The 21,757-nt window shown below is 32.6% G+C and overlaps 1 protein-coding gene across 1 annotated transcript; it reads left to right on the top strand.

Moving 5' to 3' along the window:
• Positions 1-18,678: 18,678 nt before the first annotated feature.
• Positions 18,679-21,504, top strand: LOC148284838 (uncharacterized). The gene is made up of 2 exons (XM_088234112.1): positions 18,679-19,043; positions 19,118-21,504. The coding sequence occupies exons 1-2, from the start codon at positions 19,032-19,034 to the stop codon at positions 21,470-21,472; spliced, it is 2,367 nt and encodes a 788-aa protein (XP_088090238.1). The 5' UTR covers positions 18,679-19,031; the 3' UTR covers positions 21,473-21,504.
• Positions 21,505-21,757: the final 253 nt, after the last annotated feature.

Consider the following 21,757-nt stretch of genomic DNA (forward strand, 5'->3'; position numbering starts at 1 on the left):
AAACAATATCTAATGCTTATATCAAGTGTAAGTAGAAAATTGGGAAAATTTAGGCTTTTCCGCATTCTCTTGGTGAAAAAAAAACCTCAGAAAACACATTCAAGAGAAGTCGAATTATTGATCAACCTTAAGATATAAGGAAATTGAAATATGTGCATTTTATTATTCAACCAGATGATATATTTTTTGATTCACAAAAAGTAATGAGGTTTAAGTTTCGCGTGTCATAAAAGCTTAATCTTCTTTGTTTTATGGAAACGTAAGTACAGTGGGGTGTAATTGCATACCCGTGCAGTTTCTGTACTAAAGTGGTAACCTCGTTCTAAGGTGTATTCCGAACAGGTATAAAGCTGCTAGTTAATTAACTTATTTTTATTTTTGCGTTTAAACGAATTCGAAATATTTTTCTACGTACCTAGCATAATTGAATTCCCGCATGTAATACAATTTAGCCAAGTCTAATCATGACAATCGTAAATTTACCATTGTTTTTCAATGATTTCAGCGACACAAAACAAATTTATTTTACATTATGTATTGTACAGCTTTGTTTTTTTTTTCATTTAATAATAACATTATGTTCAAATTTTTATTATTTATTTATGTGTTTATTTGAATTTTTAGAGATTTGAGTAAGATAAAATACATTTTACAAATGCATGCTGCATAATCGGCAATAATCGGGTTGCTATCCCGTGGCTAGTACGGACGTGCGGACTCACAGATCGAAGGTCCGAGGTTCAAACCCTAGAAACATTTTTTAATAGTAAATTAAAATAAAAAAAATTGTATGCAGCTTATATTATATTTATAACTTTTATTTGGCTAGGTCCTTCAAAAGTACTTTTTTTCGTATTTATTTGATTAAAATAAAAAATACGTTACACCACCGAACCATTTTTATTTTAGGATCTAAAAAAACGACATTTTCATTCTCCCATTTTTTTTTTTTTTTTTTAAAAGGAATAACACGCTAAGTCTCTATTTTATAGCTTGTCAGCGGGTGGGATGGAGGAGTATGGAATGAAAAATGCACCATAACACCCAGACCATTTGAAAAAAAAATATTTCTTGGATTTTTTCTTGCAACTGGCGGGAATCAAACTCGCGATGCTAGTTTCACAGTTGGCTGTCTAATCAACTGCGCCACGGCGTATTTGTATCCAGTGGTGCATAGGGCAGTACATTTGCAATCCAATTCTAATATAACCGGATCATGTTTGTTCGTGAAAGGTTACAATAATTAAATGCTTTAATCCAGCAGTTCAGTGAAGAGAAAAAGACTGAACACAAAAAAGGGATTTTACGCAAAAAAAGTATTTAGTTATATTATTTAACGTGAAAAACCACGAAGTAAGTGCTTCAAATATTAATTAATTTTTTATAAGTTTGATTTATGGAAATTACAATTTATTACCTAATTTATATTAATTGTTGAATAAATAATCTTACGTCAATTAAAATATTTTACACTTTCATATACTACCTTTTTGTTTAATTAATATCATACCACGATAAAAAAGGGTAAAAATTGTGGAGCGGAGTTCAAACCTCGCACCGCAATCGGAATCTAAGCTTTTTTAGTTAGCATTGGAATTGGTTGGTTGGAAGAAATTTTCATTAGGCAATTATAATTGTTGACAATTAAATATAATATTACGAAACTACTAACTACACTTTTTTTTAAACCTGGTATTATGCATTTTTCCCTGCAATATGCAAATTAATTTACAAGTACACCGGAACCTCTTTTAACTCGGTTTCACATTATTTTTTTGAGAAGTAGATATGTGCAAATAAAGGCTGAAGTGTTAGGTGTTAACATAAGTTGATTCTATTGTTTTCCAAAATAAAAAATGAGCACTAAAAGTAAAACAAAATTGTTAAAGGTTATACATCATTCGGAAGAAAAATTTTGCTCTACAAGACATACGGGGTGACTGGAACTTAACCCGCCATAGCAAATTCGCACATAGGGGAGGTCATTTTATTATTATTGGATCTTATTTTCCCTAGCCATAGTTTTAAAATTTGTGAGATATGTCAATTTTTATTGTTTATTGAGATTATTCCAAAATTTTAACTTCAAGCATTCAGAACAAAGAATTTTTTCATTATTTTAGTTTTTTTTTTTTATTTTTTGGTAGTCATAAACATTTGTAATTAAAATATGTCAGAATTTTCTTCAAGCTAGGGTTAAAAATAAAATATTACGCTCTAAAAAAATTTTTTTAAAAAAAAAACTATGCTGTTTCAATATTTTTTTCTCTATTAAAAATATTAATAAGTTAGTTCTCTAGTTTGTCACTTTTTTTTTAAGCGTAATATTTTATTTTTTAACCTTAGTTTGAAGGAAGTTCTGACGTATTTTATTCACAAATGTTTATGACTACCAACAAAAAAAAAAATTACAATTATGAAAAAAAAAATAAGGTCAAATTTTAGAAAAAACTCAATAAAGTATAAAAATTGACATATTAGCAACCAATAATTAGCAAACGACCACCTCTTAATTCGAATTTGCCATGGCGGGTTCAATTCCAGTCACTTTATATACTTTTACTTTCAATTATTTTTTTTATTTGATTGAAAGTCTTCAAAAAAAATGTCAAATAGACGAAAGTGAGACAAATAAACCAATAAAATATCATCTTTTTCTTTGAACGCGAACAGAAGAAGGTGTAGAAAAAGCTCACTTTCGTCTTCTTAATATTCCGTTTCGAAAGCTTGTAATCAAATATAATTTATATGTTACGTAAAAGCCAATGCAATATTTTTGATAGCAAAACAACTTTCGAATGATTAACCTTCAATATTTTGTTTTGCATTTAGTGCTCATTTTAAAATTGGGAAAAAATGAACGTAACTTATGTTAACACTCAATAAAACAATATTCCTTTTAGAGGTTTGTTAAGTATTTTGTTGTCACGTTGTATTTTTGATAAAATTTAGGTACAATAAGTAAACTGTTTAATTTTTTTTTAATCCCAAAACGATTACAATACACGGAAACCTATTCATCACTGTTCATTTATTAATATACCTTTTTTACACGATACTGCTGGAACGTATTCCGCATATAAAAAAAGATTCCGGTGTAAATTAAATAAATGATTATTTTCGTGCATAAAAAAAATGCGAAATCGTCTTGTTTCGTGCGAGTTTCCCCTTTGGAAAGCGGGAGCTTTAGTGTGAGGGGTAAGTTTTATGTGCAAACACGTCTTCCTGTTAGACAAGCCCTCACTGCCACTCAAGACATGCGAGGATTTTCACTAATGAGGCTACGGAACAAAAGATCCTTGCCATGGAACACTGCAAACAGTGCTGGTAAATGTATGTATATCTGATCTTTTTTTTCATTTTGTTAGCTAAAACGAAAGAAGTTTAACAGAAAATAGAAAGTACTACAATTTTTCAGATTGTTAAAAGAAAAATCCAATTTAATTTAACTAAACTAAGGAGGAAGCAGCTGGTAATACATAATAATATATTATAAACAGTTTATATGAAATTTTAATCCAAATCAAATCAATAGATTTAAATTCTGTTATTTACTGAATTCATTAAATACAAGATATAATAAAACCTAGCTACTTGTAAAAAATCAACAAAAAAATAATTTCCTTCTATCTACCGAGGTGTACTTTGTATACATAACCTGCCAAACATACCTCACATGACAATGTCGTATGACAAATAAGTTTCCCCTATGCGCAGCTGACAGAGAGTCCCCCAGAACTCTGTAACAGCTACTGGTGGATGTTGGGCTTAAAGATCCCCTTCATACTCGAATGTCGTTCATATGAGTGTTAATAAAATGTAAACAAATTATACATGCTCACTTTGTATCATTTACCGTCTTTAGATAATAAAGCCGTAATAAATTTAAAAGTAGTTAAAATTAAATTATCGAAGATTCTGATTTGGAAATCATTTAAATTTCATGTATATTTACAAAATTCAATTCAAAACGCAATCTCAAATGAAAATCTAAATATGCTTTATGGTAAAGGTTTTATCAATCTTATCAAATCAATTAATTGTACGACTAGACCAAATACACTGACAGACTCGTGTCTGGATCATTTTTTCTTTAAATTTAGTAAACTGTACATTCTCAAATCAGTCACATTGAAAATTGACCTAACTGACTGTTATTCGACTTTTTATAATCATCTTTTAAAATCAAACAGTTCTACAGCAACAAAAAAAACATGTTTTTTTTTAACTAACTGCTTAGCAAAATTTCTCATAATGTTATCCTATTTTATGTTATATTTTTATACTATGTACTGAAAGAATTTTTTCCAATAAGTAAAAAATATATTTTATATTGTATCTAGGAAATGGATTGGCGTAAGATAATAAAATTACAAAAATGTTAATATCTCCATGTTTTTGTCATACTAAAAAGAAATATTAAATACATATCAATAGAAAATATTAATACTGTTTTTTTTGCTTTTCTCTTAAATTTTGTTGCTAATATTCTTTTAGTTTTTCTTCAAATACATATTTTTTTGGTATACAGTACAATCCATTTAAATATTTAATGGACTTTGCTTATGTGTGAGTAGCAATTTTTTTTTATTCATTTAAATCATTCAAACGTACGTCCTTACACAAGCAAAAACTGTATGTTTACTTGGTTCCCCGACAGGCAGCAACACATTAAACGCACTGTATATAATAAGCACTAGTTACTTTTTAAAAATTAGTTAAAAGCTGCTTGTTTCGAAAGCTATGTAAAAATAATATGTAGATATATTAATAAAACTCAGTGAAAAGTATTATGCTTCTTTGAAATAATACTGGTAAAAAAATCGATAAGTGATTGCAACTACGTATGGACTTTTTGTTTTGGTTTTTATTTATTATTTTACGTAAAACTTTAAAAAGTGGTTGAAAAAATAAAATTATCCAAGACAATTCGTCCTCTCCTCTACCTCCATGCATTATTCACGGGCGCATGTTTTTATACACGAATAAACTATCGTCGTCCGTTTACGCATTTTCTGTTTTCCTCATTCAAAGAAAATGAAGAACAGTCTCATTGTCATGTCCGAAGTATAATATGTGTAGGTATTTTGTTCACCAGTGGTCCTAGCACAGGACGGCATTTAATTTTTCGTTAAAAAAGGAGCCGAAACGAGCGCGAATACAAATAAGTTTTAATAACATAGCACGTCGTACCTTTGCTTCGTGAACGTCAAAAAGTTGTTTTATGAATTGGACAAATATCATGAAATCCGTAACATTTATAACCATTTGCGAAACGAAACTGGCGCCACTTTAACGAATGTTCTTAATGTATATATGGCGACGTGCGATTTGATGAATAAATATTTAAACATTGCCTTTCTATCACTATCACGTAAATGCCTCCTCGATACTGTGTGAAAAGACAACTTAACAACAAGACTGACAAAAAAGTCAAAAATTGAGGTCTCGTATTCCCGTTTTCCCTGCCACAAAACTGAACCGATTTTTTTTTCAAAGAAAGAGTATCAAAAATTAATTGTCCATGTCGGCACGTTATCTCTTTCTTAAAATAATTACCATATTTGTTTACATAGGTCCGTAGACAACTAAAACTAGCCATTTTTAAGGGTTTTCGGATAGTTCTAGCTCCTATTAAAGACAATTTATAAACAAAAAAAAACGATAAGTCTATAGTACGCAAAAAAAACATAGCTTTAATCGAGGAAAAAAACACGGGAATACGTTTGTATAAAGAAAAGTTAGACCGTGCATCCTCTTAACGTATAGCTTGCTCCTGTGAAGTAAACTATCAAAATGTCGGGTATGAAATTTACGTCCCTGTCTATTGTAAACATCAAAATTATATTTATTTCTTTTTAGTTAATGTACATGCTTTGAATTAACCATGCATTTTAAATTGGTAATGACACGCGTATAGGTAGGTTCTTAAATCACTCTTAAATAATAATTTTAGTAAATATATAGTACTCAGGGGATTATTTTTTATGTTTTTATTTCATGAAACTGCATCTAATAAATATGTACGTAGGCGGGCTTATTGCTATCAGCAATATCTTCAACCAACTTAAAACAGACTGGTGTAAGTGGGTCGAGACAAGTTTATACTTACATATTTTTTACAGCTATTTTTAATGTGTTATTTTTTTTATTATTTTTAAAATACTTCATTGTACTTCTATTTCGTATAAGTTTCGGTATATAATTACAATCATCAAATTGACAGGCACCGTGGCACAATTGGTTAGATTCCCGCTAATTGCAAAAACAAAATCCAAGGATGTCGTGCTGAATTTTACACAATTTTCTTCCAAAACCTCTCTTTCTTACCTGCTAACAATCCTTATAAATAGAGACTTAGCGGGTTATTATTATAATTTTTTTTTACGTTGTTGTAAAAATATGGATGGATCATAATAATAGAATTTTCTGTCTTTGATCAATCAAATAACTAGCATTTTTTATATAATCGTTTAGAAAAAAAACAGTTTTATTCGGAAAATATGTGAAATTGAAACCCAGACAATGAATGTAAGCCCAAATACGATCGTTTGTATAAACGATAGCAAATATCTTCGTTCGATTAAATTTGTTCATAGTCACTTTATTCCTCTATATTTACAACAAACACAACCTTTGGGGGTCAGCAATGTCAGGTCCGGCAAATATTTTTACAGACTGTTTAATATTAACAGGGCACGCAGACCGAACAACCCTTAGAACGTGCTACGGTATTTTATTGATAATATTCATGCGTTTATATACAATATCTTTTTTGTCCTTTCGTGGGACACGAGTCCCTAAAATGGAAATTATGGGTTTTGTGTTCCTTGGTTGGCTCTCTTTGTGGGTTCTTTGCGATATTTAAATAGATTTTGGAAAGGAAATATAATTTCAAATTTAATATATAACATGAGTTAACTCTTAATATTCGCAGCAGTCAAATTCGACGCTTAATCGATCTATTTTCATTCTTCAAACAAATAAATTTATTTATTAATAAAATATGCAAATTTATGGATATTATAAATCTTTTTTTTTAAATCTAGTACTGTAGACAAAATGTTAAACAATAAAAACGTTGTTTTATTTTAGAAGCAATAGTTTTTACCAATTTTGTTTAGGATGGAAGAATTCCAATAGGATTTTGAGGATGGAAAATAGAAAAATACAGTGGAATTTGCATGTTAGTATTGAAGTATAGTGTTGGAATAACTAAGGGAGAAAAAATAAATCTATCCTTTATAAGAAAGTAGAGTAGTAATTAATTCAGTTGTTGTATCCAAAACGAAGTAAATATGCATTTATAAATGTTTTTTGTTTAAATTATTTCCAAAGTTTTTACAGACACATGATATAAAAATCTAAATTTAGTTGCCAGTTTCTTTAATATGATCTAACCCGTTCTGAGATAGCTACTAAAACTTTTCGTTAATTTTAATTTTTTTTTAATCAAAAATATTATTTAATTCCAGTTTTTGTACAGGATTCCACTTATGAGTTGAATATTTTTATGAATTGAATTATAGGTACATGAAAACATTGTATCTAAAAAACATTCGGGTCCTTGCATAAAAGGGTACATCATCATCATTCCTTTTTCGCACCTAACAGTGCATAGGGCTACATTGGTATACAAATTGCAGCGTATCTTGATCATTTTTGTTACTTACGTTTCAGGTCCTAGTCCAGGGACTATAAAATATTTTAGTGTAAAAACATATTTTTCAAATAAATATTTCATGTCAACCATGTCGAGAATTGAACCTAAGACCTCTTGTATGGTAGGCAAATGCGCTGACCACTACACCACGTAGCCGACAATGGGTATATTTTGAAGTAGTTATTGCACCAATTCAAATTATATACATAAATGTGTTAGTATTTTTTATCAGGAAATGAAACGTTGGTAAACAAATATTAAACTCATTTAAAAGCGAGATAAACCCGGTATCGAGCACAAATGTTCATGCATTACCGTTTGACGTAAATAACGTATTATTTATTTCAAAAACAAAATTATTGGCATTGTTTAAAAAGTTTGCTTAAATTTAAAGTAATAACAGTAATTTTTCAAATCAAAGTTAATTAATTTACTCACAAAATGCTAACATTATGAAAACAAAATGGATTTTTATCCCTTGAAAATAGACGCACTATATCTGCAATGTTTGAGTTTGTCCAAATGCTTTCAGGCTGGCTGGATTTCCTCCCTAGGGCATAATAAAAGTTTCAGCTCCTTTACTTCAGAAAAGTCAACAGGTGGAAGAGTTGAAGAAATGTGGATGTTCAAACATGGGCAGAATGGTGAATGTTACTCAGTATGTAAAGTGGCCACTTAAACCAGCCAATGACAGGTCATAAGCCCTGTTAATGCCTAGACTTTCATATTCCATTCTCAAAAAAATTTGCCTCTCTGTTGCAATATGTTTAAACAGTATATCTGAATTACGCTGTTTATATAAATTATTAAATAATTAAGAAGGCTCTTTCAACCTACTTTCTAAAACGAATCCTTATGCCCCCTTTCGCGTTACAAGAAATAAGTATTTATTCCATCTGCCAGTCTGTAGCACTAACTATGCACAACACTCTTTCCTCTTTCGTTCTTGCTCAAACTATAATGCTTTTAATTCATCTATTGATATATTTAACATGCCCTTTAACTTATTTAAAAATGAATTAAGATTAATTTTTTTAGCTGGGATACGCTTCCACTTGCTATTTAATGATGCTCACGCTTACACACACCTGAACACTAACTCCCACAAAAATACACACAAACACACGTCTACACTTATTATCATACAAATACACACAAACACACCCCTTTGTTGTACTACAATTTAATATGTATGATTTTTATTAAGAAACTTCGCTGGTCTGTCTTTAAACCGTATTTTTTTCGTGTTATTTTATCATTTTCGACTGTTTTTTTCTTTAAAATTAGTAAATAAATGATTATGTTGTCATTAGAAAATTTGATTCACCGAGTTTTTCCAACAACAATTATTAGTAGTGTTATTATTGTGAATATAAATAATGACCGACATTGGAATGTAAGACCATTGACCAGTAGTCGGAGCATTCTGTTTGATTTTTTAAGAAGACCATGGACAATTGATCTTTTAACTTATTTTGATACACTTAATATAATGAAGCCTACGAAAACTGTCACAGTACGTGCGGTTCGTACTACTGATGCTGGTAGCTTTTGTTATCAGTTTATAGCTAAACGGTGTTATCTTTCTATCAAGTAGTCTATTCATCGCTTGCGCTTCTGAATTGACAAAAATCGACCGCTTTTTCATCAAAATTTTATCGCTATCTCGAAATAATTAATTTGGAGTAAAATGGAATTCAAAAGCACTTTTTCAAAATGTATTATTTATATTTATTATCACAACTACCACTACAACTACATATTTGTCAAATATTTTGCTATAAATCCACACCTGAAATATAAATTATATATTATTCATATTTCAGGTATCGATTTTTGGCCAAATATTTGGCAAATATGTAGTTGTAGTGGTAGTCGTGATAAATTATAAACCACTTGCTAATCTCAGCCGGTGAGATTCACGAACATGTATGTCTTTGTTAAATTAAGCATTACATTACAATATTAGAGTTTGTTAAAATTTTTGTCTACAAAAGACTGGAATTCACCCCTTCGGGAGTCATTAAGATGAACAAATTACAACAGTGATGGAGAATACTTTAAAGAAAGGAATTCGGAGTTCTAAGCACTTACGGGGCTTATGACCTGTCATAGGCTGATTTAAATGGTCACTTTACACACTGTGTAACATTCACCATTTTGCATATGTTTGAACATTCATATATCTTCAGTTCTTCCATTTTCTTCTTTCAATTTGTAATAAAACCAACTGGTCCAAGAAGAAGTTAAAAATTGGAAAAATGTTCTCAGGCGTTGCGTAGTATCTGAAATAATTCAGTCAGATGAATCTTATCTCAACAATAAAGGTTTCAGCTCTTTAACTTCACTAAAATCAACAAATGTAAGTATTACAAATTATATTAACTGTATTTTTCATTTTGATTTATCCAAAAAAGATCAAAAGCGAAACAGAAAATTCAAATCGTTTATGGCACACTTGTATGTAAATTTAATATGTGCATTAAACAAGAAAATAAAACAAAATTTAAAAATTTCTTGTTAAATCTCGTCTTCATGGCGTACGTCAATTTCCGAGGAGATATTATTTAGCAAATAAATTATTTACCCGCTGGCATAACTATTAAATTTTCAGGTTGGTTACACATCATGGTCGATGAAATATCTCGATTTTGTATGCGACCACCAATCGTCCAAAAAAAGTGCATTAAAACTCAAATTTCTCTCCTCTGCAAAATTATCGGTACGTAGCCTATCATCCTTAACAATAATTCATTTAGACTAGGCTAGCCAAATTATGTAGACTAACAGGTTACATGCTATCGGCCTTTCGGGTTTAATTTAATCGGTTCACCGTGCCTCGATGAAGAGGTTCAGTGCTTTTAAAAAAAAAAAAATGTTAATAGACGGTCAAAATAAGCCAAAAATGTTTATTTTAATCTTTTTATATCGTATAATCAGCGCTATGATTTTTTTAAAGTTTTGTATTTTTGAAATAACTCCGCGTGTGACGTCAGAAGCTCTTCTCCGTCAGTTCTTCTGTTTGGTTCATTTGTGGTACACAATCCGGATATCCTTCCATTTTATTTTTGTACATTTTCAAGAAACTTTGCGGTACAATTTAATGCTCTAATTTTTACCGCGCGCAAGAAAGCTATCGAAACTTAATAAAGAAGAATCTGTCATTCAAAGTGTGTAAATTTTAGTATGTTTGTAAATTGACCTATACCTCTACATTACCGACTAAAAGTACGAAAATCAGCATTAATTTTATTTATTTTATTTGTTTACAGAAAAATAAATATTTGTGTTCTTACGATTTTCCCGAATATTTCAATTGTCGGGGCCATTTTCAACGAGTTGTAAATAACTCACTATTAGAAAATGTGAATCAAGTTGGTAGTAGAGTAGTGTTCGAACCTCGGACCTCTGATCCATCAGTCTGCCACGTGACCTCAACCCGATTCGTTGTAAGCATCGCTACAGGCATTATAGGCACCTGGCGCTTCTGGTACATAATAATAAAATTACTCTTCATTTATTTATTTGTTTAACATTTATCAGAAAACAAAAAACATGAAAATAAGGGAAAAAAACTGAGGTACAGATCTAAGGCACTAAAAAAGATAGATAGATAGATAGACAAAATATAGAAGACCTTATTCTTAGAGGCTGGCGGTAGTGCTATGCAAGCTCCCGACATCACTGCGACCTGTGAAGATCTATTGTGACATTAGAAGTCCATAACAACTTTTGAATTTTTCGACTCCATAGTTTCATATTACTATCATATTACTGATCTTACCGGCATCAAATCCCAGAGCACAAACAAGCCGCGGCGTAAGCAAATGAGAGCTGCAATTGAAAAAAATTATAGAACATTAAACCTTTTGAATACGGATCATCATTTATGGTCGGCTAGAACTTTACATAAAACATAACATATTGGTAGGTACTCCTGCGTATTTTAACATTCATTGCCCGTGTGAATCTGAAATTCTTAGGGAGATATATAAAAGTCTTGGCATTGGCTGGTTTATGTGATCATTTTGCAAACTATAACATGTACCATTCTGTCCTATTAAAATATACAGAATAATGTAAACTAACGATTATTAAAATTTAAATTTAAAATATTAAAAAAAAATTTTTGTTATCACTTTGTAGAGCGCCCTTGAGGTATTATATTACGAAAATGGCTCTTCATAAGTTATTTATAATAATAACCGCTCTTAAACGTTTCCTTATGTTTATGGGCAGTGTTCTCGTGATAGTATCGCGGTCTCACAGATCAAAGATCCGAAGTTTAAACCCCACTCTGTATACTACAACTTAATTACCATTTTATGTCATGGGTTGATTCAAAAAAAGCCGAAATCGGCCCCAAAATTGAAATGTTTCGGTAAACAATTAGAACGCAAGTATTTTTTTCTCAAATTTTCGCACACCTACTCGTTATGCGACTTTTAGACTTTTTTCCATGGCAGGAGGGAGTTTGTGGGTTTCGAAGTGTTTTGTTATAAAAACTTGCAGTATATTTACAAATGAAAAAATAGCCACTTGTACTTTTGATAGCTGCTTCCTCAACGCTGAATTAGAAGCAGCCATTTTCGCATAGAAACATGAAAAAGTAAAAAAATATTAAGAACCTTATTACCGTTTATTAGTGTTCGGGTGTCTTCGGTCACGGTCGGGCACGGTCGGTTTGCGCGGGAAACTTTTGCCGGTCCACTGAAACAATTTATCATCGGGAGGTTTTATTTATTACGTGGTGCCAGGACCGCAGTGTTGGCTACATGATTATGCCTTGTAATTTTCACAGAGATATTTTATCTCTAGGCACGGACGGTTTGTAAATAACCAGATTAATGGCGCGCGATACTGCCCTGGAAACACAAACAGCCGCGAAATATTATCAACCCGGGCGACAGGAGTCAGAAGATTCTATTTTCAAAATTATCGCGCGTCAAAAAATACTGAGGATCAATCACCTTTACATGTCATTTCACCGTTCCAACTTGTCCGGCTCGCAGCGAACTAGGCTGCTGTGTTAAAGTTTTATTTATTTCAACTTAATCTTGATGGTGCATAGGGCACTACAGTGTGACGAAACAATTCATGAAAACAATGAGAATACAATAGGAAAATATCTCATACTATGAATGCCGATAAAAATATGTGGAATAAGTTTAGAAAAATCAATTGTATTTTCGAAATCAATGTTGATATTGTGGAGAAATGTTTTCGTATATAAGTTTAAAAAATAAACCATTTAAAAAATATATTACTATAAAAATGCGACACGTTTGACGTCAAGATTCGTGACGATGATCTATTTAAACTCAAACGGTCACAAACGAAGCTCAAAATTTAACCGATTCGTGACGTATTAGGAACGTGGCCAATGCAATGGACCGTTTTCTCGGAAATTCAAAATTATAAATTTAAGAATATTTTTAATGCTACTGACAGCTAGATTTAATTATTTCAAAATATTGTTGATAAATCCACCCGGTCCATGCAGAAGTTTGAAAAGAAAATTGAAAAGAAAATTGAAAAGAAATTTTCGGGTGTTGCCTAGTATGTAGGTGAAATAATTTAATCAGATGAATCTCACCCGCATAAATAAAGGTTTCAGCTCTTTAACTTCACAGTCATCAACAGATGAAAGAATTGAAGGAATATAGGTGTTCAAATATGGGCAGAACGGTGAATGTTGCACAGTGTGTAAAGTGGCAACTTAAACCAGCCAATGACAAGTCATAAGCCCTGTAGATGCCTAGACTTCTATATTACTTTCTCTTAAGTGTTTTTCGTCTCTGTTGTAATATGTAATTTTTTTATCGATTGATAATTTCTTATATTATGAGAATCATGAAAATCCGTATCTCTATCTTTTAATATTTTTCAATGTTATTTCCGATTTGTGAAAATTCCGTATGATTTTACAACACGAATTGCTGATTTTCACAAATAGTGGAAAGTAGAGAGAAAAAACTGTTCTTTCTCTTAATTACCAAAGGATTGCAAAATGAAGAACTCTGGATTTAACCTTTTCTGTACCGCTCTTCATTGCTATGGCAGTTCCAGCGGCCGCGAAATTTCAGGCAACTTTTAGAAACTCTAATTTGAACAGCTGTTGTGTAGATAATTTAATATTTCCTCGTATTCCATCAAGCTTCTAACAGATATCTCCGAGTGTACGAAATCTAATATCGGTCACAACACTTGACCTCGACGCTTAATGAGCGTACAAAGGCATGCGTCTTTGGGCGCTATTTTTGTTAAGCCTCCGAGCACGGAAACGAAGAGCGAGTTAACGCGCTGTAGCACTTAACCAGTTGAGGTAACGCCGTGCAATTAGATTGATCAAATGTTTCAAAACTAGCCATGGGAATAACCACAGTATCGAAATCATTTAATTGATAAAAATACAACCAAATCTGCTTGTTGTAAGCAATTTACCTATTACACCATACAAAAGTAAGTGAAATTAATATAAAGTATTTCCGATGAACATTTTTTGATAGAAAAGTAAATATTTGAGTTCTTATTGCGAGAATGTATCCAAATATTTATATTTTCACACCATTTCCGAAAAGTTGACAACTTTGAAAAATGAGAGTCGAGTTAAGGTGGAGTGGAATTTGAACCTCGGATCTTTGATCCGTGAGTTCACAATACTACCACGGGACCACAACCTGGTTCGCCAGTAAATACTTTTTTCATTGAATACTTGCAACCCTTAAAATAATTTTTACACTCAATGTTGCAATACTTTACTTTGGTAATTTACCATAAAAAACTATTTACTTTTTATTTTATTTGAAATTTATTTACGCGATTTTAAACAAATTCATGTTACCAGCCAATAATCTATTATGCCTAAGTGAAAGCCCGCTATGATATAAACATAAATAAATAACTAATGACAGTCATAAGCTCTGTAATATCGAAAATTCCGTATCATCATCATCCTCTCCCTTCCCGCAGCTAATGGTGCATAAGGCACTGCATTGGTACACCAATCGTCGTTTATCTTGATCATTGTTTGTTCCATGAAGGTAAGATGAATTCTTACGCTATAGTGCCAGTCTGGAACAACGAAATATTCTGTTAAGAATTTTGATGAGATGCCAAAAAGTATTAGGGGGCTGTTGGGTCTATCGCATTATTTCGTGGGATGGCGATGGTTTTTGAAAAAATTAACATACGAGTATAAAAGTAGATGGGTGTCATCGAAAAGCATCTAGATTTAATAATATTGTTTTGATTTTGAAATTATTTATTTACATTTATATATTGTTTATAAGTATGGGTTTCATTAATCGTTCAACTAATCACATTGAATCCGTCCAACATCGCTTGCTTAAAAAAGTATCGTGAATGCTTGGACTGGAAAGAGGTAACTTTGCATATACTGATACATAGTCAATGTTAAATATTTCTAGTCTACAAAAACGTACCAATATTTATTGTGTACATATTGTAGGTAAAAAAAACAATCTAGTACTGTTCATCGATCAGCATAGAACAAACGATGGCCTCGATTCTCCAATAACCCGTCTTTGTCGTATTGTTAACTCAAGACAAGATCTGGACTTTTTTGGTTTAAGTATACTCACAACGATTTAAACGAGCACTAAATAAATAGTCCAGATCTTGTCTTTATGACCCTTTTGTTTGTCAACGCTTTTTTCATTCTTTTTAAATGTTTTTACAATTTTTTTATTGTAATATTCATCCGTAAGAATTGAATAAATCGACAGTGTCTGTAAATAAGTAAATAAACTGGTTGTTCAAAATAAAAATAAATTTTACGGCTAATAAAAAAATTAATACATAAAAAATAAAAACATTACATTACACATTAAATGACCTCTGTACACACTGTGAAACATTCACCATTCTGCTTGTTTTCTTTCTCTGTTGCTATATTTTTTTATCTGAATAGCTCCTTAGAGAATGAAATCCAGCCTGTCTACAAACATTTGGAGATACTTAAAACTTTATTGATTTAATACAGAGTTAAATAATAATAATTTAATGATAGTTCATAAGCCATGTTTATAATGCTCATAATTCTATATGTGTCTTTCATATCAATATTTTACTCAAATCGCTTCTATTTGTGTGTTTTAATTATTTAAGACACAGCGTCATCAAAATTATGTTTGCACAGGATTTTATAAAGACGAATATTCAAAAATGCATTTTTAAAGTGCATTCTTGCATACAAATTAGCATTTCAAATGCACGAGAATTTTTAAGTCACGGGAAACAATGAATTCAGCAGTGCCCATTACTTGGAAGTGGCTGTTCCTGGCTTGTGACAGACAGCCTGCTCTTGTATGGCTGCAAGGACAGAAATAATGACGTCACAAGTCCCCCTTTGCGTTTTTCAAGCGGTCACTAATGCGACAGCGGACCTCGAAGCGTGTGATATCATGAATTTGCAACACAGGTACTACGTTTTGAAAATAAAAATGTTACTTCAATGAACCATCGTGAACACTAATTATAAAATAAAATATCAATACATCTGCAATTCAGCAGCTTAAAGAAAAAGAGAATCAATGTTATTTTGTTTACATTTTTTGAAGATTATCAATAACAGACATTTATTTAGTCATTTAATTTCATTATTAAAATAAAATGTTTGATAATCTTTAAATTTATTGCAACAGAAAAGGAAAACACTTTTGAGAAGGGGAATATACAAGTCTAGGCATTTACAGACCTGTCATTGGCTGGTTTAAGTGGCCACTTCACACACTATGTAACATTCACCATTCTGCCTATGTTTCAACATCCACATTTTCTCAACTCTTCCATTTGTTGACTTTTGTGAAGTAAAAGAGCTGAAACCTTTATTTTACCTTGGGATTCATCCGACTGAACCAATTCACCTACTAGGCAACGCCTGAAAATAATTTCCCAAGTTTTATACTTCTTCTTTTACCAGGTAGTTAATTCAACAATGTTTTGAGTCTGTCCAAATGCTTGCAGACTTGCTAGGTTATCTCCCTAGGGAGTTGTTTGTATTTAAATTTGTTGCAACAGAGGGAAAACATCTGGTAAAAGAAGAAGCACAAAATTGGGAAATTGTTTTCAGGCGTTGCCTAATAGCCGTTGCGTTGTTTCAGCTGGATAGATCTTACCAACATTATAAAGATTTCAGCTCTTTTACTTCACAAAAGTCAAAAGATTGAAAAGTTGAGGAAATGTGGCTGTTCAAACATAGGCAGAATGGTGAATGTTACAGTGTGTGAAGTGGCCACTTAAACCAGACAATGACAGGTCATAAGCCCTGTAAATGCCTAGACTTCCATATCCCTTGCTCAAAAGTGTTTTCCCTCTCTGTTGCAACAAATCCAAACAAAACAACTCCCTAGGGAGGAAATCCAGCCAGTCTGCAAGCATTTAGACATACTTTGTTGTTTGATAATCGCTTAATTTATTTTATTTGTTCATTCCACATAAAGTGATATTTCGCTTCATGAACTTTTTATGGCTTTTTATACCCGTATGCAGAGACAAAACTTAAGGTGAGTAAAGTTCATTCTAATCTTATATCCAGAGAATATCCTGAAGGTGAAGACAATAGAATGTACTGACCTCACCTTAAGGTTTGCCTCTGCATACGGGTATTAGGCTGTGCCCGTACTAACCCATTATAATTAGCAGGGAAAAAAATCTAAAGTTGAAGAAATACGTATACGAATACGAAATACGAATTTCAGTCTAAAAAACAACAATTAATACATTTCAAAAAGTCATCATTTAATGACGATAGTATATACCTATATAAAGAACAATATTTGATTTTGAAAATGCTTATCTTATTTATTTCCCATTTCTTTACTTTTCACAAGGAAACAAATGTCTATGTTAATGTGCATTTTAGTTGATAAAACTATTGTCGTTTAAAAAATGTTTCTACATCTGCTCCGAATGCAATCATTTCTCACTATCCGCACCTAAGTGCCCAGTGCACCGTATTAGTACTCCAAATATAGCGGATCCGTTTTAATTTCGTTACATGGAAAGTAAGGTGATCAGTCTTACGCTTCAGTTTGCCTGTCCAGGAATTATTTATTTATTAATTGTATATACGGCCTAAGCCAATTACAACAGTTACATGAAGAAACATAAATACGAGAAACTGAACAAAAAGAACATAAATCTATGTAGCAAAGACATACAAGGGCAATACAATAATGATATACAATATAAAAATAAAAACGAAAGTCATAAGATTTTGAGCTAAACCATTTCAATCCAACTTCATCCCACACTATTTTAGTCGTAAAGAGATCTACGAAAAGCCGGAAGATCTATCCCAAAGAATTTCAAGTCGTGTGACGAATTGACTAATCTACACATTCTGGACATTAGGGCATAAGAACAAATGTTGCTCTTAGATTACAATTTTTCAGTATAGAACAACCTCTAAAATCAATATTTACGTCTGACTTGCCAGGAATCGAGCCTAGGACTTAAAACATGGTAGGCGAAGGCACCAACTACTACGCGTCGAAAAAAATCGATTTAGAATAAATACATAATTTTCTTAAATAAATGTTATCCGTAAGGATTTAAATATATATTTCAAATACATATTTTTATCGAAAACCCTGGACGAACTTTTTCAAATCGAGGTTTTCGACTCGACGATTTTCGACTCTAAATGAAATAATGAATAATAAAGATTAACTGTAATGATAAATATAGTTGACGGGTAAAAAAACTGAAAAAAATTACATTTGAATCTCATTTTTGAATAATAGTTGTTAGTAACATTTCTAATTTCTGTTAACAATTATCATCATTTTATTCACCCAAGTTTCGTCATAAAATGATCAAACAAAAAACGTATTGCCACCCAATGTATATTTGAACACTTTGTCAATTTGTTGATCATTTATCAATGGAGAGTTTTGTTTTAACCGTGATCAATCAATTCAATTCCCGAGACAAAACGTCGAGCAAATTGCGAGATAAGTTTACGTCTTCCATTGTAGGAGACTTTAGGTAGTTGAGCCGGTAGTAGGCCGCCCGGGCCGCCGACGATTTAGTCGCCGGGAAAGCCGTTCCCTCCACAGCCGACATTCCGGTGACAGTGAGAGTAAAGAGAATCGCCGGCTTCAGAACGAAAATAAAATTAATTGCACCTGCCCCGAAGAAATCACACGGAGAGCTCGCGGTCTAGAGAGGTATCTCGAGCAACTGAAGCGAGTCCGTGGATCCATGACGGATGAAACAAAAAGTATAAATTGTACTTAAGCCTTTTTTACAAATGAAATCACCTTTCAATATAAATATCGATCGTTGCGGTTTGTGATTCAGTAGTTGTTTAGTTTCTCTGCCGGAATATAAGAGTTTTATAATGTATTTACGGGTAAGATTTTTTTCAAAAGTGATAAATGAGTTGATTCACAAAAATTCGTTTCTGATCTTCATTTTTACTTCTAGGTATTCTCGGGGGTGGTCTTAATTGTGCATCTCATAGTTACATCGGTTTGCGATACGAACGCAACTGATCACAAATCAAAACGTGGAATAATCAACCTAGGAGATGGAATTGCCTACAACATATTACCGTTGCAGCATCTCGCTACGTATACTCACGTGCGTGCTTTATCGCCGGATGAAACTCCGATAGTTGATTTGACTGTCCAACCTGATGAGGGTAATTTGCAAACCGACAGTCATTTTTTACCTACTTACGCCACTGAAATTCAAAAAGTTTCTAATAGTGATAATTTGTTAAACGGGCAAGTTCATCAACCTCAAGCTCTAAATTTTAGCACGCTGAAAAACAATCCGCAATTAATAAATTTTCAAAACGTTCCCAATGAACAATCAAATGCAGCCCAACAACATATTCCTCGACATCATAATCTTCAGCCTCAATTTCACGCGATTCATCAGCCTTCTCAACTTCATACCATTCAAGATCATACCATTCAAGATCATGCCAATCAACTGTATGTTCCTCAGCACCATACTTCACAGCAGCTTAACCCTCAACAGTATACTTCTCGGCAACATATTTCTCAACAACATGCATCACAACAGCATGGTTCTCAACAGCACGCTCCTCCGCAGCATGTTCTTCATCACCATGCTCATCAGCATGCCTCACATCAGCATGCTTCTCAACCGCATGTCCCTCAACAGCATGCCCCTCATCAACATGCCTCTCATCAGCATGCCTCTCAACAGCATACCCCGCAGCAGCATGGCTCCCAACAGCATGTCACTCAATTTCACGCATCTCAGCAACACCATCCTCAACTTCATGCGAACTCGGCTCAGTTGCAGCAACACTCGTCTCAGCCACATCATCAAGCTTCCCACCAAAACGCTCAAAACCCCTACCCTATAACTTTCCATCCAAAAGTATTAAATGCCCTACCTGTATACAGAACAAATAAACAATTTCTTAATAGCCCCGTTAGTACCATAAAAACAAGCCAGGACATTAAATTACCTCCGCACCCCACTACATATTCAACGATTCCCATTGCTTACAGTCAATCTCAAGGATATCTTTCGTCTCTAAATAATCAGTTGACCGCACCTTCGTTGCAGCCAGTAATTAATCAACCACTGCATCAGTATCTTAATGCTCAGTCAAATAAATTACATAAATTAGAAATAAGTCCAACAAATCAAAACCAACGGCCATTACACAACCAACATTTACACAGCTCTCCTTCACCAATGTCCCAAATATCTCAAAACTTCAAATCTATCGAGCCAAACTTTTTCACGCCACAAGTATTTGAAAATCCCATTGTTCCTCAACTGCAACATTATATACCCCAAATACAGAATCCTTTCGATGTTTTTACTAGAAATCTTCAACCCTCACCAATTGTTTACCAAGAAAAACACGCAGGTCCTAAACCGACACAAAAAGAACCTGTAGAAGATGATAAGCCGGAAAATGAGAAACCTGAAAATGAAAGTTCTGAAGACGAAGAAACTGAAAATGAAGAAACGGAGAAGGAAGAACCTGAAAACGAAGATGATGATGTGAAGCATAAAGTAAAGGAAGAAGTTCAAGCTGAAGTTACCCATGAGGAAGAAAATGACGAAGAACAATTCGAAAATGGATATAATGAAGCAGCACGAGGTTTTCCAGCATACGGTCAAAAAGATGATGAAGATGACTATAGAGGTGGAAGACATTTTAAGGATGATCATGATTCAGACGGAAGGCACTCTAGATATAAATCCTCACGCTACTCTCACCACAATGATGACGATGATCAGGATGAATATCAAAGAGATCATTATCATAGATTACATGATTATGATGATGTCTCGGGTGAACATTATTACTCCGATCCTGACCATGAAGGTTCACAGCATCACAGTAAACACGAACCACATGAAAACAATCGTCAGAATCCTTCGCAAACTTCTAAGTCACATTACAAAGGATCCCAAAAAAAAATTAAAAATAAGGAGACCAATCATCGTCCAAGTCGTCCAAGTCGTCCAAGTCGTCCAAATCATAATTCTGAACATTACAAATCTCGTGCCCCAAAAAACTACAAATCTCAAAGTGACACGCGCCAACCACGTACATCCCCCAGAAAACAAAAAAATATAGAAAGACCTCAATACAAAAGTTTAGTTCATTCAGAAACTAAATTAACACCACCTAAATATCAATACGGTTTCGAGCCTATCAAGGCTCCATATCCACAAGAGAGTAGAGGAATTCCTGCAGACACAGAAGCCAGACACTCTAATCCTTCAAAAAAGAAAATTTACCAACAAAATTGGTATCTTAGTAAAACAAGTGAAACCTAGAAAAAAAGTAGTAAATTTATAAATTAATATACATATAGGTATCCAATGTTAAAATGTAATATATAGATAAATTTTGTTAATTTTATTGTTATTTAAGTTATGCTTAGGGTAATTTTTTTATTGTCATAATATGTGGAAATATTTAAAACCTAATCCATTGTGTATTATTTCATTATCTGTTTTAAATTACTATTTAGCAAGAACTCATACCTTAAAGAAACCTAAACATTGAAAAGGTTGTGAAACCGGCTACATATTATACATCACTGCCCTCTGTTTATTTTG

Source organism: Micrasema longulum, unplaced genomic scaffold, assembly GCF_059751315.1.
Source record: "Micrasema longulum isolate JH-2025_06_02 unplaced genomic scaffold, ASM5975131v1 h1tg000084l, whole genome shotgun sequence".
Taxonomy (NCBI): domain Eukaryota; kingdom Metazoa; phylum Arthropoda; class Insecta; order Trichoptera; family Brachycentridae; genus Micrasema; species Micrasema longulum.